General features: G+C 34.6%; 2 protein-coding genes across 5 annotated transcripts in view; both read left to right on the top strand.

Annotated features, from left to right (window-relative positions):
• LOC109049862 (CTD small phosphatase-like protein) overlaps positions 1-21,050 on the top strand; it is a 40,797-nt gene extending 19,747 nt beyond the window's left edge. Inside the window, exons 2-8 of one of the 2 annotated variants that reach the window (XM_019067531.2) lie at positions 2,379-2,536; positions 4,610-4,642; positions 11,541-11,642; positions 15,198-15,254; positions 16,740-16,832; positions 18,000-18,185; positions 20,105-21,050. In XM_019067531.2, the coding sequence (XP_018923076.1) occupies positions 2,379-2,536; positions 4,610-4,642; positions 11,541-11,642; positions 15,198-15,254; positions 16,740-16,832; positions 18,000-18,185; positions 20,105-20,230 (755 nt within the window). In that variant the 3' untranslated portion in view covers positions 20,231-21,050. The remainder of the gene's footprint in view (positions 1-2,378; positions 2,537-4,609; positions 4,643-11,540; positions 11,643-15,197; positions 15,255-16,739; positions 16,833-17,999; positions 18,186-20,104) is intronic. The other variant, XM_019067532.2, reaches the window with a different exon arrangement.
• A 149-nt stretch (positions 21,051-21,199) lies between these two features.
• vill (villin-like) overlaps positions 21,200-27,456 on the top strand; it is a 16,177-nt gene continuing 9,920 nt past the window's right edge. For 2 of the 3 annotated variants that reach the window (XM_042752382.1, XM_042752381.1), the window contains exons 1-6: positions 21,200-21,475; positions 24,203-24,426; positions 25,870-25,949; positions 26,089-26,163; positions 26,950-27,143; positions 27,227-27,335. In XM_042752382.1, coding sequence (XP_042608316.1) covers positions 24,348-24,426; positions 25,870-25,949; positions 26,089-26,163; positions 26,950-27,143; positions 27,227-27,335 — 537 coding nt within the window. In that variant the 5' untranslated portion in view covers positions 21,200-21,475; positions 24,203-24,347. Of the gene's footprint in view, positions 21,476-24,202; positions 24,427-25,844; positions 25,950-26,088; positions 26,164-26,949; positions 27,144-27,226; positions 27,336-27,456 lie in introns of all 3 variants that reach the window. The other variant, XM_042752383.1, reaches the window with a different exon arrangement.

Raw genomic sequence — 27,456 nt, 5'->3', positions numbered from 1 at the left:
AAAAATTACATTTTGATATATTTATGGTAGGAAATTTGCAAAATATCTTCATGGAACATGATCTTACTTAATATCCTAATGATTTTTGGCATAAAAGAATACAAAGTATTTTTGGCTATACCTGTGCTACGTATGACTGGTTTTGTGGTCCAGGGTCACATTTTATAATCATAAAATTTGATAAATGGGGAGAAAGTCTATATAATATGTCTTGATATAAACTATTACATGGCTCAGGTTATAAGCGCATGAGTATAGTATTGAGTAAAATTATATGCATGATACTTTTAATACACACAAAAAAAATCCTTACTGCTTTTACACACTCAATTTTCTATCTTGTGTTGATGTATTTCAAATAAACAGGAATAATACCTTTTTATTTTATTTTTTATTTTATAAATAAAAATGTCTGTCACTGAATCATGCCTTTAAATATCTAAATAAATATATTTTTATCCTTTAAAATACGCATACTGTATACATAGGAGACATGCATGGACTAAAAGAGCTTTTAAAACATACTGATTACCTGAACAATTATATTAATATTCACAAATATATTAACAAATAATAGGCTAAACTAGCCAGGTTTTCCTGCTAGAAGATTGTACTGCACTGTAGTAGTTCTTGATTTATTGAAAGTGTATAATTGGTTGATTGTTAGCACTTTAAGGTGCAGTAACAACAGGCATTACTGCAACAATGAGAGCAATTGGCCCTCACGACTGACCTGGATAGCATGAAACCCTATCTGTACTGTGTCACTTGAACACACAGCAGGTCACAAGATAGCAGTATGACTAGAAAGACACATCTAGACCGACTTCTCATTCATCAGTGATTGAGCCTTTTGTTACTCAATTTAACAAAAAAGACATTTTCCATGTGTTTTGCTTACCCCCTCTATTTTGCCAAACGTCTGCTGCTGTCAAGAGCGACCTGTTCTTCCAATAACAATACCTGGCCTGCATGCCTCATTAGATCACCTATGGAGAGCCAGTTTCTGTCGTCCAGTCTTTCTGTTTATTACCCAGGAATCAACTGGAGTGTAACCAAGTGATGTAGCTTTGCAAATATTCAGTATTTCTTTTCATAGTACTGTTTGTGTAGTTCCTGCAGTTACTGGCCAAAATATCATGCACATATGTGCCCATAACCAGAATATTATTGTGAGATGGACAGATGGATTACTTTAAAAGGAAAGCTGCTGTTTTGATCTGTTGTGTTCTGTTTTGTTTTGTTTTGTTTTGTTTCCAGATCATATAAACCTTCTGTAACTGTTCTTTTAAAATAAAGATGCCATAATATGTGGATTTATTTTGTTGCTTTGTTTGTTCTGCTTTGTTTGATTTTTAAAATGTGTTTTTGTTTTTTTGTTTTATTTGTAAAAGGCTCTTCTTTTATTTTTGAATTGTGCAAACCCTGTGTGACGTCTTTCACTTTATAAGGAAAGCTGCTGTTTTGATTTTTGGTCTGTTGTGAGTTTTGTTTTGATTTTTTTGTTTTTGTTTTGTTTTGTTTTATTTTGGGATCATGTAAACCTTCCGTGACTGTACTTTTACAATAAAGAGGACATCATTTTAGTTTTTTGTTGTTTTGTTTGTTTTGCTTTGTTTCGTCTTTAGAATTTGTTTTGTTTTATTTGAAAAAGGCTCTTCTGTTTTGATTTTTGTTGTGAGTTTTGTTTTGAGATAATGTAAACACATGTTATGTTTTGTTTTATTTGAAAAGGGTTATACCTTTATTCTGGGCTCTTTATTTTGGTACTGTGCAAACCTTGGGATTATGCAGACTGTTCTTCTACAATAAAATGCACAATTTTATTGTATTTCATTTAATTTAATTTATTTTACTGTGACCCTTGACATCATGCATATGTTCATGCACAGTTACACTAAATTTAGACCCACCGTCTAACAGCTTAAACATGTCTTCCTTACATTTAGCATGTACAATGTCTGATTTGCATTTTTTTTTTCCAATTTAAAGCAGGTTGTGTAACTGTACTTGAAGACATATTGCTGTGCACTATGACGTGCTGTTGTATTCATGGAATGCAATCACAGAACAGCAGGCATGCAAGCGTAGGGGGCAAAGGTGACAGAGTCGCCCATGGAGATGCGTTCTGTGTACCATAATACACAAAAGGAACTGTTTGCACACTTGTTCGGTCATGTGAGCTGTGCACGGTAACCAATAAGCAAACTCTGACAGACCGTTGTTTTTTCACTCGTTACGACCTCCTTCGTGAATGTGCGCTGTATGTGAGGACGACGGGTTTTAAGTTACAGGGCAGGGAAGGTAAAGCCCCAGATGTTTTGAACAGTTTGTGCATTGCAGTGACCAACGTGTGTGTGTGTTTTTCTCTGTCACAGTCTCCCAGTCCAACAGCAGTTTAAAGAAACACAGGAACAGAAGTATCTTTAGTCCCTTCTTCTGCTGTTTCCGGGACTATAATGCGGAACCACCAGCCACCAACAACAAGACCTGCTCCCTCCCTCCACCTGCAGAGGAGAACAGCAGCCCTCCAAAGGTGAGGCCTCATTTATTTCTCTAACGACAGTTTTAACGGCATGAAAACCTTCAGTAATGAATGCATGAAATGGTAGAGTTTAAGTTACTGCGTTTGAATTGCTAATGTTGTTCCAGCTCAGAATAAATTCTGTTTATTAGCAAACTCTCGGTTTAGCTGAGTTTTTTTTTTCTTGTTTGCGAGCTGCGCCCGAATGCAGGCTCTGTGCACGCTGTTCCCGTGTCCACACCGCAAAGTTTTCCAGCTGTTCCGAACTCTGTGAACCCGCCGTGATGTTTACCATCCAGTTCTAGAAAAGATGGGCCCGCTTCCCCTCACACACATTCTTCAATTTCCACCCACCCACATACACATACATTCTTTCTCTCAAATTCCTGAACTGCTTCTTTAATTCCAATAAAGTATGTCTTGTGTGATTGATTACTTGCTGCCCAGTGTGTTCCTTCCCCACCTTCCTTTTCTTTCTCTCTTTCTCCCATTGGCTATGTATACTTAAGGGTGAACACACTTACACTTAGAATGCATTGCGCCTGCTGATTGTGTTGTTAATTTGCATGTCATCTATGCTGTTTTCGGGTAATAAAGTAATTATGCAAAACAGGTCACCATGTTGAAAAGTAAAAAGCACAAATGAGATCTTTTTAATATCTTAGTTGTTTCTCCTAGGGAGCAAAATCAAATTGAGACGTTTGCTCCTGATTTTCAGATTGTTCTCCTGAGAAAAAATCTCAAATTCAACTGAGACCAGCTAAGCCTGACTGCAGTCAATAGTCTGTGATTTCTCATCAAATTCTTACAAGAAATAAACTAAGCTAATTAATTTTAACACGCTTATTTCTGCTTCTTCTAAGTCATTTTAAAAGAAACAACTGAGACAAAAAAGGAAACACAACCAAGAAATCTAAAACATTTGGCAACATTTGAGCAATAAAACTTTACACTGGGATGGTACAAACAAGTCATGTACTTGATCCCTGTGTGGCAGTTCTTTCACAATAAATAAAGGGACATTTTATTTTATTTTATCTTGAGTTTATATCTCACAATTCTGAATTCTAAATTGTAAGATATAAACTTGCAATTTTGAGAACATGTCGGTCTTTTTTTCCACTCAGAATTGGACTTGCAATTGAGAGTTTATCTCACAATTCAGAATTGTGAGATAAAAACTCACAATTACCCTTTATTGGTTTATTTTTATTATTTAGTTTCATGGTTTATTTTTCTTGTTTTGTTCTTGTTTTTGGTTTTGGGTGGGTTTTTTTTTTTTTTTTTTTTTGCACACTCATCACAAAGACTCCAGTCCATCAGTAGCCTAATAAAAGCTGTTTTATTTTACGTGGAGCAGACCACCTCATGGGGGCAGCCATGTTGACATCACATGACCAGCTGAATACAACTTGCGTTATCTTGGTAAACCCCTTTTATCGGATTCTTATTTTCACACAAGATGTCTTGTTCACTTAAAAGACTGCCACAATATTTATAAAAAAACTTAGAGAGTGCACTTTGCAGTAAATACTCATGTTGTAGAGTTATTTCAGCACATTTAGTATCTTGTGCTTATTGTTTAGTGTGTTTTTACTCTCTTTCTGTCTCTTACTTTTTCTTTCTGTCTCTTGCACACATCCAAACACACACACAAACGATGGGCAGTGTACCGTGTGAAATGACCTCACTGTCCGTGGTGAAACTTTAAGCCACAGCGCTCCACAAACACTCATGTGTGCTGCCAAAGCAGGTACAGGCAGCTATAAATGGATCTGAATCCGATCGCATTACCGCCAATGTTTGCCTGCAAATAACTCGCGATCTGCAGAGGAATGTCCTGCTATTTTACATCTGCATGTGCTTGAAGCTGCCCTGATTTAGACCCACAGACACTTAAAACGAACCCTGTGTTTTACAGCTCTTACAGAGAACTTACTGTTCGTAATCTCTGTTGCGATGTTTGCTTTCACAGTGTCGTGTTTGTTGTGCTTGGTTTTTTTTTCTTTTTGATGATTCTCTTCCTCCGTTTTGTTTTCTTTCTTTTTATTGTTTTCTCTCTTTTTATCTGGTTTTGTTTCTCAGTGTGATCAGGTCCAGGTCATCCCTATTCCCAGTGTATGTATTATCTTTTTTAATTTGCCTGCATGCTTATGCATATATTTTCATCTCTTGAGAGAAACCTGCCTGACTTTATTTTTCCGGGATGCATTTAGCTTCTACACCACTTTACATGGGTTGTTGACGTGACATGGCATTTTCACTGTCCCACAAGATAAAAATTAATATAATTAATATTGTCATTATTTAAAATGCAGTAAATGGTTAAACATTTCTTTGTTCTATATGGAACTGTTGTTATAAAAGCTGCAGTGTTATTCGATTTTTTTTTTTTTTCATTTTTGAGCCAAATCTCAAAATGTCCTATGGTGTGACTGTCTCAAGCATGGTTCGATAAATTACAACTTTAATAAATGAAAAAGAAAAGCATAAAAAGTTTAATAAATACCTCCGGCATAATTGTACAAGTGTCTGTTTTAGTAAATACCAGTCATTTATTTTCATCCATAAATTTCTGAAAACTTAGGAACTTGATATATTTTGTCTCTGAAAACCATGTTCTCTGGTGTGACACCATATCCTAGTTTTAAATCGGCCAATTCCAAAAAAAACTTTAATTAACTGCAGGACCCCATTCATGATTGTGTTACTGAAGCCCCCTGTGAAGCCCATCACATGCACATGGTAAATTTTTCTCTCAGAATTGTTCAATTATTTAACTTTTTGGAACCACTACAAAAGTGTTATGTTTTGTTGTCCTTTGGTGTGACACCCCTAAATTATATTTTTTAATTAAAAACTGCATGTTAAACTACATAATCATGGAAAATCATGCAAATGTGTCTTGCTAATCTCTAATGACAGGTTAGCTCAGAATAGCAAGGTCATTAATTGACAGAAAAAGGCTGAAACGTCCTATGGTGTGACTGTCGTGGTGTATCATGAGAGTGTGTAGATGTCACACTAGAGGACAAGGTCTCTTTAAAAAGTATTTTAAATAATTAAATAAGATTTGTTTCACTCCTTTTTATTCTTTTTTGATCATTTTCAGTGTTCTTAAATGCAAGAATATCATTAATTAAACTATTTTCTGATGTTTTTACAGAAAACTTGTACTGTTATAAAGTGTCATAAATGTGATATTTTGTTTTTGAGACAGAAAGAATTGAGGGAGAGAAATTAGTGGAAGAGAGAGAATATGGAAATTTTAGAGAATACAGAAAAATGAACAGGGATCCACAGAAGGGAGGAGATCCTAAGAGAACGATGCAGAAAGTAAATAAATCAAAATGATGCCTTAAAAAGGGTAGCCATATAGTTTAAATCTTATCTTATCTTAATGAATATAGTTTGAATATCAATCATATTTAGCTGGCTGCACTTGCACCGGGGGCTAGAAGAGTTTCAGTAACATACTGATTGACTAAGAGACTGAATTTTGTTGATGAAAATTTTTTTTTGTTTTGTTTAAAAAACATGTTGATATTGTTTGTATCAAAATTAAAATTTCTTTCTCCTTTGACGTGTTCAAAATAAAATAGAAATACTTTAATAACTACTATTTCTGTCCTTTAATGTGACGTAATGTCCTATGGTGTGGTCCACATAAAATAACCACAGATTTGTTTTTAGATTCAGATTTGCTTTATATTTTCTCAAAGATCAGACTTTACACTACATAAATATATGCATTTCTTTTGCAAAAAATTTTTTTTTTTTTCAAAAAACAAAAACATTTTTTGCTGCCTATTTGTCAGCTACCCACATAAAGTATGCAGCATCTTGGAAAACAGCCACATATTGTACATAAATGACAGAAGGAAATAAACCTTGGGCTTTTAATTGATTAAACATATGAATTGAATTAATTACATGACGATAATTGTTATTGTGACACAAATGTGTTTTTACAAAAGTGGCTTCAGTATAGTGTTTATTTTCATGGGGTTTAACATTTACCCTATCACTTATATCCTTATATGTGACCCTGGAGCACAAAACCAGTCATAAGGGTCCATTTTTTGAAATTGAGATGTATACATAAGCTTTCCATTTGATGTATGGTTTGTTAGGATACAATATTTGGCCGAGACACAACTATTTAAAAATTTGGAATCTGAGGGTGCAAAAAAATTAATTTAGTTTAGTTTAGGGCTTTATTAATCCCCTTGGGGCAATTAATTCAGACTTTCGTAGTGCTTAACATAAACAACACTAAATACACATATACAAATACTCAAAATACACCAAATACATAAGAGGAAGAAGAAAAAAAAATCTAAATCAACTTGATTTATTACATAAATGTATTGCTTCAGTCACAAAAGTAAATTTGTACCGAATTGTGGAACATCTAATTGACCTTAAACGTCTCCCAAGGGGCATCCACTTAAAATAATCATTCTAAGGGTGTGTGCAGTCTCCTTTAATTTTATGTGCCATCTTCATCACTTGTTGTTCATAATAAAATTTAAGACTTCGCAAGGGAACACCTACAATTTTTGAGCACATATTAACAATGCCTTGCAAATGATTTTTGTTCTTTGTAGACAATAAGGAAAACCAACAAATAAAGGAAAAGGACAGGATACTTTCAGCAAATGAATTTTAGAACGTCCTGAGAATGACTCTGTACATTAAAAGAATTCAGTTTCCTCAACACATACAATCTTTGATGTGACTTTTTAATGATTGCATCTGTGTTTTGATCAAACTTCAGCCTATTATCAATAATCATTCCTAAATAATTGTATTCTCCCATTACATGCACCGGTGTGTCACTAATGACCATCCTTTGAGGTGCAAGTGATTTCTTACTAAAATTGATGATCATCTCTTTCGTTTTTGACACATTCAAATTCAATTTCATCCTATTACACCATAAACGGATCATATTCCTGATCTGGATATGACAGCAAAGACAGAAGCATGGTATCGTCTGCATTTTTTACCAAATAACTATTATTGTGCAAACTCTGACAATCATTTGAATATAAAATGAAAAGAACAGGAGAAAGTACACAGCCCTGTGGTAAACCTATAGAAATATTTAACTCTCACCTTTTGTTTACCTTTCTGTTAAAAAATTCACAATCCATAAAACTAAACCATGGTTACTATTAAACCGACTAATAAGTTTTTACCCTAAAATAATAGGTTGAAAAAATCAAATGCAGATGAAAAGTCCACAAACAAAAGCTCCATTATTTTCCAGATGTCGACTGAGAGCATTCAACAGAAACAGTTTTGCATCCTCTACGCCTCTTCCAGCGTGATATCACATACTTCTTTTTATCTCGTTTTCAAACGCCTTCATGACCAAAGAAGTCAAGGCAATAGGACGGTAGTCATTCAACAATTCTGGCTTTGCTTTTTTAGGTATAGGTACAATAATTGAGCTTTTACACAAATCTGGTACCAGCCCTAGATCTAGAGAAGATTGAAAAGTAAGTGGAGAACACCACTAAGCTGTTCAGCATAGTGACTCAGTGTTTTACCAAATATGCCATCTGGTCCTGGGGCCTTATTAAGCAGTGTAGCCTTCAACTGTTTCAAAATATCAGATGAATTCAATTTAAAAATTTTAGACCTAGTATCATCTTTAAAAAGAGCCATCTTGCTGATATTATCTATAAAAAGTGCCATCTCATCATCGACAGCTGATGTATTAAAATGAGAAAAAAAATCATTATACTTATTAGATAGAAGAAAATTAGTATCATAATTCTCAGTACCAATGTACTAACTTCACCCATACTCTTAATTCCTTTCCATTCAGCTTTAAGATTACCTTGCATAAACACACCCTCAATCTTATTTTATAATTACTTTTAGCATTTTTTATTGCCCTTTTAACTTCCCTGTTTATCTTTTTTTTCTCCTTATAAGTTCCTGACAGAAATACTCCCTTCTTCATATTCAATATAATTTTTAACTCCTTCATAACCCAAGGTTTATTATTGGGATACAAGGTGATCTTTTTTGTAGGTATGACAGAATCAACACAGAAAGTAATATAGTTAGAAACGGTGAGCACCTGTTCATTAAGATTTCATTTTTGCTACAAAAAAAAAAAAAAAGGTAATTGTGACATCTCACAATTCAGACTTTTTTTCTCTCAGAATTTGATGATACAAACTCGCTAAGCCGGCCTTTTTTTCTCCGAATTGTGATATATAAACCTGCAATTGCGAGTTATAAAGTCAGAATTGCAGGATATAAAGTTGCAGTTTTGACTTTTTTCTCAGAATTATGTGATATAAACTCAGTTGCGAGAAAAAAACTCAGAATTGCGACTCGAAATTGCGTGTTTTAAATTTATAACTGTATATAAACTCACAATTTTGAGAAATAGTAAAAATTGTGAGAGATAAACTCACAAATTTGACTTTTAAAAAAAAATTAAATAGTTTTCACTATTTTTCTCAGAATTGTGAGTTTATATCTTGCAGTTATGACTTTATAACATGCAAATGCGAGTTAAGTCAGAATTTTGAGATATAAACTCGCAATTCTGAGTACATATCAGTCTTTTTTCCCTGGTACAGTGCAAGTGTGAGTATATATCTCACAATTCTGAGAAAAAAAAGTCAGAATTTCAAGTTTTTATCTTGCAATTCTGCCTTTATAACTGGCATTAGTGAGTTTATATCTCACAATTCTGAGGGGAAAAAAAGGCAGAACTCCATGATGTAAACATTCAATTGCAAGAAAAAAAAAGTCAGAATTGTGAGAGAAAAACTTGCAATTACCTTTTAAATTTTTTATTCAGTGGCAGAAAGAAACCGGTATTCCATACAATTTAGTCCTAAACAACACTGATTGGACCCCACTGACTTTCATTGTGTGGACAAAAGACGTTTTTATGTTTGTTTCACAAGAAGAGTCATACTGTTTGGGAATGACATGAGTCTTTTTGGGTGTACTATCCCTTTAAATATGTGGCGAATGTTATTTCATTTAGTCTTAAACCTGGTTATAAAGTCATGGTTTATGTAATTGGCAGACTGGTAGTGCTGATAACATTAAGCTGTACTTGAGGACAACAGCAGTCTCCGAAGGTTAAATCATCCCACACTGCACCTACTAGAGGAAGAGCGTGCAGTGAGGTTTGCTGATCTGAGCCAGGCCTTCACGCTGAGCCTGAGATAGGGGAGACCCAAATCCTGAAACACACTCCACCTGCCTCTGCCTGCTCAGCAAAAATCTGAGCATCCACACTGAGAAAACGCTGGCAGGAGTTTTATGTGTAATGTAATCAAACCTCGGATCTGCTGGTGTTTTCTAAGATGACAGCCTGGAATGTGTCATTGCATGCTTCCAGATCCTCCTGCTCTCACTGGCTGACACTACTGACTGAAATTTTCAACTGCATGATGTCAGGCTTTCAGTATCTTCTCTCTAATGCATTTTGAAAGTGTCTGGATTGGGAAAAGGTTAAGTTGGGAATTTAGTGAACCACAAACTGTTGACTGTCATTTTTCACTCAGAGCAAACTGATTATCATAATGCAAGCAAGTGATAAATCGTATGTGTTTGAAAGCCATGAAATGAATGCTGGCATTGACTGACACGGCATGAGGCTTCAATTATGGTTATAGCATTGTTTGAAAACCATAAAGTCTTCAAAGTTATAATGTTATGATGTAATTGCCTGTACTCATGGAGCATGCATAAATTTGACCATCTGTGTGGTCTTGTTTGTGTATCCATGTGGGAACCGAATGTTCCCTCAGTGATAGTAAAACTCTATATAGTAAACCTATTTTGTAAATATTAATTATTAGTATTGGTGAATATTGGATATTGAATTGTGCATGCTCATTTCCCTTATTTTTTTTTTTTTTTTTGCATTTGCTGTCATCTTACACTCAGTCTTTAATCACGAATAATTCAAAGTTCATTTTTTAAACACTGTTAATGTAATCTTTTGGAAATCTGAAAATAAATATCTATTTTACAAACTGTAGATTTTAATATTGCAATGCCTTGAAGGAAAAGTTCATCCAAAAATCAAAATTTACATGACAATTTCATTTTAATAAAAGTTTTTTTGTTTTGTTTTTTATATAAAAACTTATTATATACTTTTATTTATCCAGACAAAATATCAGCTTGTTATTGGTCATAACATAAAAAAAATATTGTTGGTATTCCTGATATTAAGATCATACACTGAGACTCACTTTATGGGCTATAGGTTTGACATTTTATATGCTTAAAGTACATACTGGAATAATTGTGAATTACATTAATAATGAATTAAACTTTAATGTAGTTTAATTTCATTTAAATTGCAAATAGTTATTCAAACCTGATGAGGTGGAAATGTTGGCAGTGAAAGGTCATAGAGGACTCCAGCAGATTCATACCGGCACAGATAAATCATCCAGCACATGCACTGTCCTCCATGACCTTTCCTCCACACTCGTGCAGAAATGCATATGTAAAGAATATTTGGCATATTACTATTGTGAATGTGCATGAATTATGCATGCCTGCATGTGCTGTGTATGACTTTGCTTGCATCTTTAGATATGTGAGAGTGTGTTATGCTCCCATAGGCAACCCCATCTGCCTCCCTCAGGTCAGGCTTAGTAAAGGACATCTCATTCCCGTTACTGGCAGACCATCTACAGAGGCAGCTTGTGCTTAGGCAACACGACTTGGCAGTGAAGCCAAACCAGGGGGGACAGTCACTTTAACACAAAGCTATGATCGTTGTTTCAAGGTTATCCAAAACCACCAGATCCTGGTACATCATTTGGGATTCATTTGGGACAACAACAGAACAATCTCCAGTGCATGTTGTGTCTCATTGGAGAAGGGCCCATAGCTTTTGATTATAACTCTGAATGTCTGGCTGATATAAATAAGTAGGCATCTTTATCCTTCAGTGAACTGCTTGTTTGCTGTTCTCTCCTCCATGTATTCATCTGTGCCATATTTCCTCCAGCCTCCAGCCAAATACCTCTTGCCTGAGGTCAGCATTAATGATTACGGCAAGAACTGTGTGGTCATTGACCTGGACGAGACCCTCGTGCACAGCTCTTTCAAGGTACTTCTGAATACACACACATAACCACGAATGCTACAGTTTTCTTATTATACTTCATATAGCAATGAATAAGTGGCATATGCCTTGCTAATCAGTTTTACGGTACCCTGGCAACCATTGCCATTCTTAATTTGAATGGCGCCAAGTGTTGCTAAATATAATTTAAAACTTAGTTAGCTGCCTATGTAGGGACCTTTTTAAAAAGTAGGCATCTTAAAGGGATAGTACACACAAAAATGAAAATTATGTCATTAATTACTCACCTTCATGTCATTTCAGACACGTAAGACTTTTTTTTATCTTCAGAATGCAAATTAAGATGTTTTTGATGAAATCCGAGAGCTTTCTGACCCTGCATAGAGAGCAATGCAATTGATATGTTCAAGGCCCAGAAAGGTAGTAAGGACATCGAAAAAATAATCCATGTGACATCAGCGGTTCAATTGCAGTGTTATGAAGCTACGCCAGTACTTTTTGTGTGCAAAGAAAACAAAAATAACTTCATTCAAAGACTGTGGTATTCTTGTCAAAATGCAGCAGCAGAGTCTGACATGAAAGAGAAGAAATTGTTGAATGTTTTCTTTGCACTCAAAAAGTAATCGCGTAACATCATAACATTATGGTTGATGTCACATGGACTATATGTCCTTACTATGTTTCTGGGCCTTGAATGTGTCCGTTCCATTGCTGTCTATACAGGGTCAGAAACCTCTCAGATTTTATGAAAAATATCTTAATTTGTGTTGTGAAGATGAACGAAGATCTAACGGGTTTGGAAAGACACAAGGGTGAGTACCTCCTAAGATAACTTGTTGTGGCTAAATTTAGTGCCATAACTATCTTTTGCAAAGAAGGAAATCCCAGAATACACAATAATCAAAGATGGTGGAGAATGCGGGCAAAATGTTGATCATGAATGCATGTTTTTCATTCAGGACTGGCAAAAAAATAGTTTAAAATAGTTCAGTGTAATTAGAAATAGATTATTCTAACCAATTTTTGTCTGTTATGCATTGTAATAAGAGTGTTATGTGTTAACATAGCAACATGCTAATATCAAACTCTATTGGAATCAATTGTGAAGCAGGTCTCATGCAGAGTGTTATTTGTATGGAGTTCCATTCCATTTCGGTCACTTATGAGATCCTGTTTCATCCTATTTGAATGCTCCATTAGAAGCTCAGTAGGTTTTGGGACAGAGCTTCCATTTTAGGCCTCATTTCTAAATAAACATAAAGCAAATTTAGAACATTCCCTCCTGCACATTGTTTTTGAGTGGCCAGATAAATAATTTGAGCAACCTAAGACAGCATAACAGAAGGCATTGGCAGTAATTTTTTTGGTTGTTGGGGTGGATTTGAAGTCCCAAATGAATTAAATCCTCTTCCGAGATTAAATGTTTGTCTGGTCCCTAGAAAGTAGTGCTTCGGGGAGCCACCTGCTGAGCGCAGTGACCCACTTCTCTGCATCTTGGTTTAAGGCTGTTTTTTCAGCTCTCTCTCTCTCACACACCCGGTCAAATAAACAACTATGTCCAGTTGATTACATACAATCACTCTACATTAACATATGTACACACATCCTGCTTAATGCATACATGTCTTCCACAGCTGGATACATCCCTGCTCCCAAAGGAGAAAGACAGAGACAGATACTGAATGTGTTTGCTCTAAGACTAATAACTGTGTTTTGTTAAGCCTGTCCTCCTTTAAAATGTCTGCCTGGCAGCTCCTGTTTTTGCTCAGAGAAGAGAGAAAGGCGGCGACTGAGAGAAAGAGGCCCAGAGAGAGGGATGCATGCCTTTGTGCGCGTTCACAACCTCGCATACACGCACATATACACCCATCCTGACACCAAAACACACACCCACATACACACTCATCACATTGGAAAGATATGCTCACAGTTACACAAAAACGGTTTGACCGTGACCATACTTGACGAGTGTTTATTATTATTGAATATTTTCAATAGATGTTTTTCTTTTCCTTTATGCAATGGATTTTTTAAGTTTTAGACATGGACATAACACTTATTTTATAATATTGACCAAAAGTCTGTACTTCATTGCCTTTGTCTTTATAATATATATATATATATATATATATATATATATATATATATATATATATATATATATATATATATATAATTATATATAATAATTTGAGTTGTTTAAATATTTTGAATAAATGGCTGTATGGCATTCTTGATTTTCATCAGTCAGAATATTTTTGTATAATATTTTTGCCGATCACCTACAGTATTCTAGTTTCAAAACACATATTTTTTCCTCACATAATAAAATAATTTCATTACTTTAATCTACAAATGTATTTTCTTATGTGGTAAGTAGCCATGTATTACAAAATTAACTCCTTTAGGGTTATGTAAGACCCCTTCCAACTACAATTTATATGTTGAGTTTGGTTTATATATACACACACGTACACACATACATAAATACATATATGTATACATACTTATGCATTTTTTTTTCTAGCTAATAAATACTGCTGTGCCACTGTCACAATCCCCATTCATATAGATCACCCACTCCTCCTGTTGGCCATATTATGAACTGATGTGTAAATCAGTTGACTGTGAAAACTGATCTGAAATCAGTCCCTTCATTAAATATTTATTTCAGACAGACATTAAATTACTGAAACATTCAAAAATCTGTCCACTGTATTTCTAGACAAATATTCAAACAGTTAACTGAGAAAAATCATTTTCTTAATGGTTTATCTTGTTTTCCAGTATAAAAATTATTATTATATTATGATTTTTTTTATTAATAATAATAAAAAAAATATGTGAGTTTTTATGTGTTTTTTTTTTTCATACCCTTTTAAGCATAAAATGATCTGTAAATTTATGGTTTAGAAAACAAGAACGAGTTAAATGGTAAACAAAATTATATTAGTAAAATACAAAACTAATTATTTCAAAACAAAGACTGATTAAGAATATTATGTTCTGCAGTCTGCCAGTTGTAAATGAAACTATCCATCACAGTCATGATGTTATGCAAACCAGATCAGATATTGGATGAGCCTGCTCCTCTGCCGTCCAATCAAAACTGAGATCCAAAGAATTTCTTTGTTTTCAGTGAGCCCTTGAAAAGTGCAGAGAGCAAAAGTTTTCTCTCCTCTTCTCACCCTCATCTTCCTTTCCCTTTCTCTGTTTGCAATAAGACAGCTCATAGCCACCCGCTGCGTCTCTTTCATCATCTCCCAGTGCTCTACAGCACGTCTCCTCCTCTCTCCCCCTCCGCTTTCTTTAAAAGCGTATCAAGTCTCTTTTCAAAGACGCATGCAGTTCCAGCTCCATGCAGTCAGCTGTCAGAAACACACACGCTCAAATGCACACACTCATGCACATACACACTCAAAGAAGTCTAATTGAAAGTCTTGACTACAGGTAGCTGTGAAGCGGTGCATGCCTCCCTCTGGCTCTCTCAGAGAACAGCGCAGCTCATACAGCTGTAACATGCTTACAGTCGGTTTCAAACAGGCTCCTAATGTGTGATTTCCTGTTTTGTGCCTGCAGCCCATCAGCAACGCAGACTTTATAGTTCCTGTGGAGATTGACGGAACAGTTCATCAGGTACTGTGCAAATGGGCTCAAATGTAGCCATGGGTAAATGTTCACACTTTGTCAGCAACGGATTATTAACAAAGCTCTCGCCCCCTTTGAATCTGGACTGTGTTTTTTGTCTTGCTATGTCACGGTAACCTTGACAACCTATGTCATAAATTGAAATTAAAGGAATATTACGTGTTCCATACAAGGTAATCTTGTGGCTACTATATTGTAAAAATGTAGTAAAAAATAAATAAAAAAAGCAGTTGCATTGCCAGATATTTATTGTAAAAAATACGATAGCAACTTTTTTGGTTTTACAGATTGAAATTTAATGTACAATAAAAAACTATTAACTGTTATTTTATTAACTGTAACAATGTTACTACATCAAATTAGTAAAGCTGTTTTTTGCATTTTATAATCTACTGACAACCACCTTAAAAATACAGATGGTGAAGGTTAGACACAACTAGCTTGTTCATAAGCCGAGGTAAATACTAATAGGTGCTTGATGTCATACAAAACAGCATCATTTTAACATGTGACATACAAATAAAATAAACAACATAAAATGTAACACAAAACCCTAATGTTCATAATTGATAAGTTTTTTTTTTTTACTTCCCAAAATTGAAACAGTATTTTACTGTAAACTGTTTACCATTAACCAATTAGATGTAGGAGTTTTACTGTTAAAACTGTGATCATTTTTAAAGTGAATTTATATTGTCTTAACAGTTATGCATTGACCCTGTTCAGTTACATTATAAGTGCCTCACTGTAACTTCAATTTTTGCTTATTTTAAATAAATAGATTGAAAAGTAGAAATTCATTTTTATTGTAATCAACATTGTCACATCAAGCTTAACTTCTATTGAACCTGAAATATTCCTGTAATTTTTTTTTAATAATTTCAACATAAAATCCATCTTATTGTTCTGTGCATTCTCTGCTGTATTAAGACATCAGCATTAATGATATCTTACTCTTTCCAACATGTGTCCTCTGAGGCTTCGTATTTTTATTCAGTTTTTTGTCTTCCTTTTTATCTCTTAAGAAGCAGTAATATGTGAGTGGCCCCAAAGGGTTCATGCTAAATCACAGTCTGAATCTGAACTCATTTCCTTTTTATCATTCTCCTCGAGTCATTGGGTACGATGTAGTCAACAGCACACGCTCGAGGTAACTAACTTGAAGTAAACAAATGTCACCAGTCTGAACACAGCCGAAAGAGTAAACACACTGGAGGGGAGTCTGAAGTGTGTTGATTGTAAATCTGTGTGTGAGTCAATATGGCTCGTTTGTTGCTGGAAAACATCTGCGAAGTGGCTGGTACCTGGTTCAAGTAATCCAGGATAGGCTTTGTGGATCAGGGTTGGCCTGTTCTTGGTTACTTGCACTGGGTTGCAGCAACTGAACTACAAGTTGAAGACTGAAACTCTACAAAGAGGTTTGTTGAAAATTCAATGTCTTCAGATCTCCATCAGTAATAGCTGTTTGTTTGGGTCTACGTACTGAAGAGGCCTCACGTGGATGAGTTTCTGCAGAAAATGGGCGAACTGTTTGAATGTGTGCTTTTTACAGCCAGCCTGGCTAAGGTAAGATTTCCTAAGCTTTCTTTAGACTGCATATAAACCATCTTTAGAACTAACAGCTTGCAATTTCTAGTCAGTATTTTTCAATATTTGGTCAGGTAGTCAATATTTTACAGCCTCGACTTAGCAAAGGAAGTAATTTTCAGTAAAATCTGACAATGTTAGCATTCTAATGTTCATGAGCTCAGAGATTCAACATAGTTGAGAAAAATTGAACGTTATGCAAATAAGTGATGGAGTGAAGTCAGTGGAGCTCACAGGATCCGTCTCCTGTGAGATACTCTCCGAGGAACTTTTAGAGCTATTTTGCTGTTGTGTGTAATTTATATATACCTATGTAATAAAAAATGATGTGTGGGAATGTGTCAGAAAGTTTGCAGTGAGTTTGGTTCATGCACTGATAATTGTTTATCTTGTTCATGAGATGTTTTATACACCACTGGTGTTAAAATAAAATGCTTTTCCTGCCAAATGTTCATTTTCAGCAGCAAGAAAACTGCTTCCTTGTCAAAGTAGAATGGCATCTTATTTTATTGCAAATACAAAAAAAAAAAAAAAAGCTGGGGGGAATCAATCAGATTTAAATCCATGAACGAAAATCCATATATATTTTTTGGATTGAGTTTGAAAAAAAATTATTTATTATTTATAAGTAATTTATAAATAATAAATGTATAAGTCATTGTTTATTATTTGGGGGGGGGGGGGGGCTGGATTTGAGTCAGATATGGAAAATATTTTTTAAATTTATTTTATTTTTATATATTTGAATTAATTTAAGTATTTTGAATTCCTTCATTTTTAATTTTTATTATTATTATTGTTATTATTATTTAGCAAGAATAGCATGCTTGAGTGCTACTGACACTCTATGGCCAAACTGCTTTGCTGCAGTTTTGTAATATATATTTTTGCAATAAATATTACATTTTTTAAAAATGGCTAAATTTTTTAAAATGTATTTAATATCTATTAAATATACATATATTCTTTTCTTTACTATTTTTTGATTACACTTATTTCTTTCTTTCTTTTTTTTTTGCCATTTTTTCAATTCAGGACAGAGATAAAATGCTGATCTCTTCTATGAATAAATGCAGGCAGGAAAAGTTAGTTTGTCTGGTCCGAGTGTGATTGTTGTATTGTTTCATCTTTATTTTGATCTTGCAGTATGCTGACCCTGTAGCAGACCTGTTGGACCGGTGCGGTGTGTTCAGGGCACGGCTCTTCAGGGAATCCTGTGTGTTCCACCGGGGGAACTACGTCAAAGACCTCAGCCGACTGGGCCGAGAGCTCAACAAAGTCATCATAGTGGACAACTCACCTGCCTCCTACATCTTTCATCCAGAAAACGCTGTATGTGTCACTGTGGACCTCAGCTGCATTTGATTTGACATTACAGTTTCAGAATGCACTATTGCTATATAATATAGACTGCATGTTGACTCCTAGTACATGAATTTATGTCTTTATCCCAGAATAATTTTTTCCAGTGGAACTAATGAGGTAGAACCCAGCCACTGGCACTTTACACTCATTTGTCAAAACTTCTCATCAATTATAGACTGTGTGTAGCGAGAGACCTGAGGAGGAAGTTGCAGTCAGACAGATACTACTGTACCTCAGTGCAGTCACCTCCTACACACGCTTACATCCCTCCTGTTGGATGAGAAGGTGTTATTCTGTATTCAAGCTAATGAGCTGAAGGTGCTGATTAAAGCCTGTGGCAAAATAAGTCGGTTGCCAACCCTCTACATTGCGATTAAATGGAGCCACTGGCTAATAAATTCTCAGATTTTACTCGCCAGTGTGTGTTTGGAGGCTAAGTGTAAGTTTAGCACAGATAAATTTTCACTCGCCGAACACACTGACCGAGTGCTGCAGAGTTTCACACTCCATCAAGCGATCTGTGCTATTTTTCAATTCATCTCAGTGGATGCACAGCACACCTGTATTTGATGTACCGTAAACTGTGAACTGCCGGGTTCTCTGGTAGTGGGCGGAGCTAATGCGCAAACAACAATCTCATTGGCTGACGCTCAACTATTATCGTCCCTGTTTTGATTTCAGTGAATCATTTCAAGCGAACGCACGCAACCTGATTAATATTCATGAATCCAGCAGCTTGTTAATCCTTAGTGCATTTATATTATTCTTATTAGTAGAATTTGTAGTATTATTATCTTACCGGTATTATTGTTAGTTTTCCGTTAACACTGAATGACCAAAAAAGTAGCACCACCAATCCTAAGTTTAGTTAAAATGACTAATATGTGTTCAAATATGGTTACCAAGTTTTAATTCTAATACTAAAGTTGAATGATACTTGATTATCATAAATTATGATGCTTGACTGACTGATGTTGAGTGTACTTTCAGATATTTAAAAAGCTTTGCCATATTAAAAACACACACACACACACACGTTTGTAAAATATACATATAAATACAATATACATAATATACATATTCATTTATATACTAACTGTATATATAGTATATACGACTGAATGTGGGTCACACATTTAACAGTTGTACTGTAAAATAAAATATAATAATAAATTATTAATATTTTAACACTTTATTTTACAGTGAAATATTACAGTTCTAATGTTTCTAATTGTGTTTTTAGTCACCATAAATATAATACAATAAGAAACCAACAACAATAATAATTACATAATTATATTGATATATAATTACTTTTTTTTCCATTCATTTTTTTTCTTCACAAATTGTGCATCCATACTTCCATATTTTTAAACAAACAAAAGGATTTTCAGTATTATGGAGGATATCAATGGTCTAAAGAGACCTTTTATAAAAAATTTTATATAAAGAGACAGAAAAAATATACATTTTTCAAAGGGACAGAACAAGTAGCTTGAAAACACATTAAAAAAGCATCAGTTATTGAACACATTTAGAAATTTCACCCTTCAGTCTTGCTAGCTGTTAAAGTCTTTTCTGTGTGTTTCTTTAAGGGTTAGTTCAGCTAAAATTGAAAAATCTATCATTATTTATTCACCCTCATGTCATTTAAAATCTTTAAAATATGTTCTTTTGTTCTGCATAAAGTCATAAGAATTTTTATTTTTGGGTAACTATTCCTTTCAAGGGGTTTCTTATGCTTTATAAATGGTTCTTAATAAAAACAATTTTCTTTGCATAATCTAAAGAACTGCAAATGGTATTTTTATTGTTTAAAGCTACTAGCTTAAAAAAAGAGTGTTTTCAGCTTCGTCTTGTAATGGTGTGTGTGTGTGTGTCTGCAGGTGCCGGTGCAGTCGTGGTTTGATGACATGACAGACACCGAGCTGCTGGATTTACTGCCACTGTTTGAAGACCTGAGCAAAGAGACGGACGTTTACAGTGTGTTACAGAGCCTGAGGGCCAGGTAGCATACGGGTCCAGCACTGCCTTGCAAACACGAACACCCCTTCCAGCCATCTCAGGCCGAGCCACCGTTTGGCTCTGGCCTCTAGAGGACACCACTCACACAACAAGCGCCACTTCGTCTTTCTCAATGGACCAACGGCCAATAGAATTCCTTGGCAAGCAAATATATACACTCAGTTTATTTCAACTTTTGATGCAGATTGAAGAAAAAAAGCGTTGTTTTTTAAGAGAAACACAAGAGTTTACTATCATTAAGTATATTTACCAGGAAAAAGAACAAGACGTACTATTTTTCTGGAACGGCGTGAAAACACTTTGAACTTTCTTTTTTTCTGTTCAGACTATGCAGGCAGTCTTTTCCGTGGCGTCATCTGTAGTTCCAACAACTGTGATTTACTTTTTCTCGTTCTCTCGTACCAAGTGCCTTCTGACTTGTTTTTATGGGGACACAAATGAGTTTTTGTATGCTGCATATTTACAGTTCGAAACCTTTAAAAAACACTTGCTGTAAGAGCGAACGTTTGAGTCTTTAAACATTCTTGAAGACTTTTCAGTGATGGTCAGAAGTCTTCATTGGACTGAATGATATTATCGGGCAAAAGATGATGCCGTTATTTTCTTGGGTTCTTGTATGCCTTTGAAAATAAAGCATATAAGCATTGTGTTCAAAAGAAACGTTTGCATCTATTACCCAACTGTGATTTGAATTAATAATACAATATATTGTGAAAAAAAAAAACTAAAGTTAATCAACAATCCAGTTCGTCAGGATCTGAAATTAATAATCATCATTGTGAAAATAAAAGATGCAATCAATATGAAGAATGGCTTGCGTTTGTGTCTATTTGTGTGCATTGCACTTGATTAAGTTCCAAAGGGATGCTGGGAAGAGTGGATTACACAGATTAAGTCCATTTACACCACCTTTACAGTGCAGTGAATTTAAATATGCTCGGTTTTCCTCAAGATTTTGTGTGAAGAATGGAGTGCACAGAAATGTGGGCTGTGTGAAATGTAGTTAATGAGCAAACTCTGTTAGTTTGCTGCATGATTTGCCATGAACTTTAAACGGTTCACTTACAGAGCAGCAACCAAAAGGCCGCTTGTGACAGTAAATAGTCATTTCTGGTGGTAAACCTTGGGGAAAAGCGGGTATTTTCTTTTTGTAGCCATGGAAATATATGTGGTGGCGGTCAGCTGTGCATTTATACATTATTAAATTCAGTTCACCTTAGAGTTTGAGAAAGGTAAGATGGTTTTCGCATTATTTCACAAATATTTAACATTTTGTCTGTTTATACTGTAAAAGCGAAAAGTAAAATAGCTTGACCTGTACTGACTCTTTTGCTGGTGTAACCTAAAGTAAATAATTTCTCTGACTTGCATAGAACCAGACCAAAATTTGATTCAGCAATGTATTTACAATGTATTTGCGCTGTCAGAAATCCCTGATCCCAGTGATTAACTTAAGAATATCCAAATATGGTACTTGGGAACCTATGTGAATCACATGACCTTGAGCTTCTTGGGGTTGAAAACAGCGCTGTGTGTTTGAGAGTATAAAATTACGTTTGAATTTGAGTGCTGTCCGAGAAATGTTTGCCTAAGGTGTCTCTGGGACGGTGAATAAAAGGAGCAGCTGAATATGAGCTCTCTCATGTCGGGTTGCTCAGATGAGTCATATCTATTTGCATTGCTATTGTCATGAATTTATGTGTGTGTGTGTACATGCATGTTTTATGCACTTAATAAGGAAAATACTCTTAAATCCTAAAGGTTGCTCATTATACAGTGTTAAATGCGGGAAAATTTTATTCTTTATTGTACCACCAACATATTGCATTGGACATGTTGCTTCATAAACACTGATTACCTAACTAATGACAATGGGACAAACATAACTAGTTTTGCCAAAAACCCTGTTTCTCTAACCAGTGTCATTGAGTTTTTTCACATTAGAACTCAAATGCCTCAGAACTCACATTGACTCAAATATCTGTTATTGTTTGAATTTGAATGTCTTGACATTGAAGAGAGAAAACGTGTTTTGAGAAAAGGAAAGAAATTGTCTTGTTCTGTTTCAACAGACCCTTGAGAGAGTGGAAATGAAGGGGAGAAAAGGGAATTATTTTGATTTTGTAGTTAGAGGGCGGAAAATCTGGAAAAAATAATCACTATCTTTACCGATTGCATAAAAAAGATGGATAGACAGAGACATAGATGAACAGATACTGTAGAAAAGTAGGTAGATAGGCGTATTGTATAGACAGGCAGGTCTCAGATCTTGTTAATCAGTAGAACTGCTGTTATCACTCAGGAAAGAAGTTTTTGTTCCTTGATATAAATGCCTTTACACTTTTATTCTTGAAATGTTCTGCTTTTCTGCACACACAGTACTTTGAGAGTTTTTTCGCCCACCTCTCTCCGTCTCTGTCTGGCCTGCAATTAAGGTGCAGCTTCTAAACCTTAATGAAGCACCATTTTGCCACTTATCTTTATTTGTTAGGGGCTGATGGGCCGTTTGCCATAGAAAGCCTCTGATATCTGTCCAAGAGCCTCTCGCAGGGGATTCGTTCGCTCTTTCTCCCCATCTGCTGGAGTGAAAGAGATTAATCACTGTCTCCTCTCTCTGGCTCTCTTGAGTGTCTGTGTGGCGTTCCCGTCTGAAGCGTTCCTTGTGATCTAAGCGTGAAAGAGCTGAGACACAGAGCTGATGTGAGGGGAATCCAGAGCAGGAGAGAGACGCACAAGTCTCTCTGACCTCCACCAACTTCAAACGAGTGTGTTTTCTATAACTGAGAGAATATGTAATAATGAAGGAGATTCCTAATTCATGGTGAAGTTTATGAACTATAAGTTAGTGTTTACTAACTCTCATGTTGTTCCAAATACATATGCCATTTTTATTTCTGTGAAACACAAAATTAGAAAATATCAGTAATGGTCGCTTTTTTTCATGTTATTGTGGACTGATGCTTTCAAGCTTCAATAAGCATGCAAAAAGCTCCATAAAAGAAGTCAATATGACTCTTGCATTTCATTATTTATGAATAATCTTCCCCTTCAGTGAGCTGTTAAAGCAACTGTATGTTGTTTTGTGTATTTTCGACTTTGGAGCCCCCTACGGTTAAGTGAGAGGAGATCACTGTTGTAAATATATCACTTTCCAAATTGCTGCAGTAAAGCAATCCGCCCTTTTCACGGAATTTTGTACCTGCTCACAAAATGTACACACTTAGTGTAAATGAAATAAAATTTAGTGAAATAAAAATTAAAGCTCCGAATACTGAGGAAAACTTAAGAGGACTCGGAATATATCATAGAAATGATATACGTCACTTGTGAATTACGTCCTGTTGTCATTCTGGACAGTCCCTACTGTACATTGTATTGAAAAGAATGGCCACTGACCAGGTTATTCTGTAAATCACATGGAGGAAAGTCATACAAGTTTGAAGCAACATGAGGAAGAGTATTGTGATATAATGTTTTAGCTGTATTATTGTAAGTCCACCTTTTCTGATCTCAACTAGTTTCAAACAATTGGAGGTTGGTAAAATGTATTAGCATAATTTTTTTTAAGGACGTCTTTTATTCTTGTCAAGGCTGCATTTGTTTGATCAAAATACAGTAAAACAATAATATTGTGAAATATAATTTTTTTTTTAAATCAGGATTCTTGAATAGAAGGTTAAAAACTGTATAAATAATTGTATTAATAATAATAAATAAATATAACTTTTAACATTAGAAATGTCTTTACTGTCATTTTACTGTCAATGCATGCTTTCTAAATAAAATTATTATATCGTTTTGTTTGGCACTTCTAAAATTATAAATAGAAGTCTAGATTCTAAATTCTTAAATGTCTTGATTTACTGTAATTTCTTATGATCATTTTGGAATTACACAACAGACAAACATGTATAGTTTTAGCCTTCAGTTTTTGATTTTGTGTTGGTTTGTTTCTAAAGGTTTATTTATGTGGGGTTATGTGCGTAAGAGGTCCAAAGGAACTCCTGTTCTTGTCCATATAAAGTCTTGTGTGGGTATTAAGGTGTGACCTCACCTGTAGGGCTGGACAGATACAAGCCCTTCCCTGATCAGCACACATTAACAATGTACAGAGGGAGAGGAAAGCAACATAACTCATTAATACATTACTACGCTGAACAAAACCTCTGTGCAAGGCCTACAGGTAAGAAAAACCTTATTTAAACTATCATTTGATCACGTACATATACAGTCCTTGAAGTATGTGTTATATAGTCATAATTATGATACAGTATGTGCCAAAGTTTTACATTTTTTAAATGGACTCTTATAACCAAAAAAAAAAAAGAAACAGTTTACAATATCTTAATGTTTAATTTACTACTTTGCCATGCAAGCAAATCCGCTTAATGACTCGTTGATGGAAATTTTACTCTGTTATATTCCAGATTAGATATTATTTGGAACAGAAATGTATGAATTTATCAAATCGAATCAAAAGATCCTGCATTTTTAAACTCACACTGGGAAATACGAGACTAATCCATGTCATTGATTAGGATTTATGGAAAAGCCTGTGCTGACTATTGTTTAAAAAGCTTTGTCAATAGACAGGAAAACCAGTCATTCAGGAGAGAAAGCACACAGAACTATTAAATATGAAGTGCTTGTAAAGTAGATAGTGTTTTTTCTTTAGTAATAAGCTGTTTGTTGGAGAGCAATCATGAATGTTATTAATGTAACACGATCATGCAAAAGATTAAATGCTATTGAGACTGGATCATATATACAGTATGACCAGCAGTTTGTCTATTTTCTCACTATGTACCATTTTCTGATTCCATATTTCTGTTTGTTTGGCATGAATTAGTATATTAGTAGATTTTTTTACTACTAGATTTATTTATTTTGGATGCTGTCTTCTACATCCTGCTAAATTGTCCATGCTCCAGCCTCAACACTGTATTTGAGTCAATACTTGCGCCCCAGTTTCTTAGCAACAGCTGTGTTGTGATTATGAAAGGTCAGCTTCTTTTCACTGTAAGTATTGAGTTTTATGAGAGAACTGGTTGCTGATGTGTAGTTGTTGTTTGTTTGCACTATGCTACTTATTTGCAGGCTATTTGTCCTAATAAGATTCACAGCTTCTCTGCATTTCAAATGTATTCTGAAGCAAAGTCGTTTGCTGGACATGGATGATGAAACATCTCAAAGACATTTTGGCCATCGTATGACTCCAGAGTTGCGAAATATTTCCACATAATTTGTAATGTGAATAGTGACTTGTTTTAATGCACATTTCTGTTGCTAAGTAGTTTTTGTGTTTACTGAGCAGATTCTTGAAAGTGAAATCCATTTGTTGCCATCGTACTCGCCAGCGCTGTTTATTAGTGGTACAGATTCTTTAAAGGAAGCAAAATTTCCACATATTTTCATCATCATCCTTTCATAAACCGTCTGTTCTCTTTCACTCAGTGTTTGGAGTGAAGCACCTTTAAAAAAAAACAAAAAACAAAAAAGGAGGTTTAATTTAGATTCGTAGTGTCAAAATGTGCTTCAGCATACCTGAAGTTTTATTGTCAGTTGTGATGCATTATGCTGTGTTTATGGTTTTTAATTCAGATTGAGCATTGAGGTTTCTTCTCAGAATACAGCAGAATGACGGAAACCCAGGATGAATTAAAAAACATCCAGCGAAAACCTGGCCTGCAGATTTGGACCATCAGTGTAAGAAATCACTGTTGTTTTCTCCAATTACTGTATATATATATATATATATATATATATATATATATATATATATATATATATACACTATATACACACACATAATATTAATGTATTATTCTGTGTTATGTTTCTTCAGAAAATGAAAATGGTCCCTGTCCCAGAACAAGCATATGGAAATTTTTTTGAAGGTGACTGCTACATTATTCTTAATGTAAGTAATCTGGTATTCGGTCATATTCACATGACACTCTTTAGGTCATTTTAAATAGTGCTTTTAGAAAGAATTGCTCCAGTATTTGAAGTGCTTCAGTTGACAATAAATGACTAGAATTTATGTCCTTTGGAACACAAAGGAAGTTAACATTATGGAAGTTTTATTGCTGCTCTTTTCCAGTCATAATCAGTGGTGATTTTTTCTGATTTATTAAAAATAGTGCTGTCAAACGATTAATGGCATCCAAAAAAAAGTTTTTGTTTACACAATATATGTGTGTGTATTGTGTATATTTATTATTTATATATAAAGACACGCACATACAGTATATATATTTAAAATATTTACGTTTATATTTATATTCATATAATTTATATTATATATAAATCCATTTAATATATAAACAATACATATTTTTCTTAAATATATACCTGCATGTGTTTGTATTTATATATACATAATAAATATACACAGTTCACACACATATATTATGTGAACAAAAACTTTTATTTTGGATGCGATTAATCGTTTGACAGCACTAATTAAAAAATATATTATTCAAAATAGATTTTTATTTTTTAATTATTATGAGATATTAATATAAATAAAAATAGATAATTATAAATAAAATAAATAGATTTTAATTAATATTAATAAATTCAAATTAATTTAATATGATATTTTTTATCTCTATTAATATTCTATAATATCTAATTGTTGATTTATTATCACTAATGATACCTATGTTCTTAAGCACATGTATGAGCACATGTCTGTCTTCAGGTGAGCAACAGCGCCACACAATCCACTGACATCCACTACTGGATAGGCATCGCATCCTCTCAGGATGAGCAGGGAGCGGCAGCCGTCTATGTGACCCAGCTGGACAAGTGTCTCGGTGGCAGTCCGGTTCAATACCGGGAGGTCCAGGGATGTGAATCAGCTAAATTCAAAAGCTATTTTAAGAATGGCCTCATGTGAGTGAAATAACAACATTTTTGCTTGCTCCTACCAATTCCATGACAGTATGACTATGTCTACCTTTTCCTGTTTCCTGTAGATATAAAAAAGGAGGCGTGGGATCAGGATTCACACATGTGGAGACCAATGTGTATAACATTCAGCGCCTGCTCCACGTCAAAGGAACCAAACATGTGACTGCAAGAGAGGTGAACTGCTGCACCAGACACATCAAATCACAATAATACAATAGTGAAAGCTCACTTCATGAATATTAAATAGTTGATACTTGCTTGGTAATCTTACAAGAGCATACAATCACCAACCTTA

Source organism: Cyprinus carpio, chromosome B24 (genome assembly GCF_018340385.1).
Source record: "Cyprinus carpio isolate SPL01 chromosome B24, ASM1834038v1, whole genome shotgun sequence".
Classification (NCBI taxonomy): Eukaryota; Metazoa; Chordata; class Actinopteri; order Cypriniformes; family Cyprinidae; genus Cyprinus; species Cyprinus carpio.
This window is presented reverse-complemented; position numbering and strand designations above follow the sequence as displayed.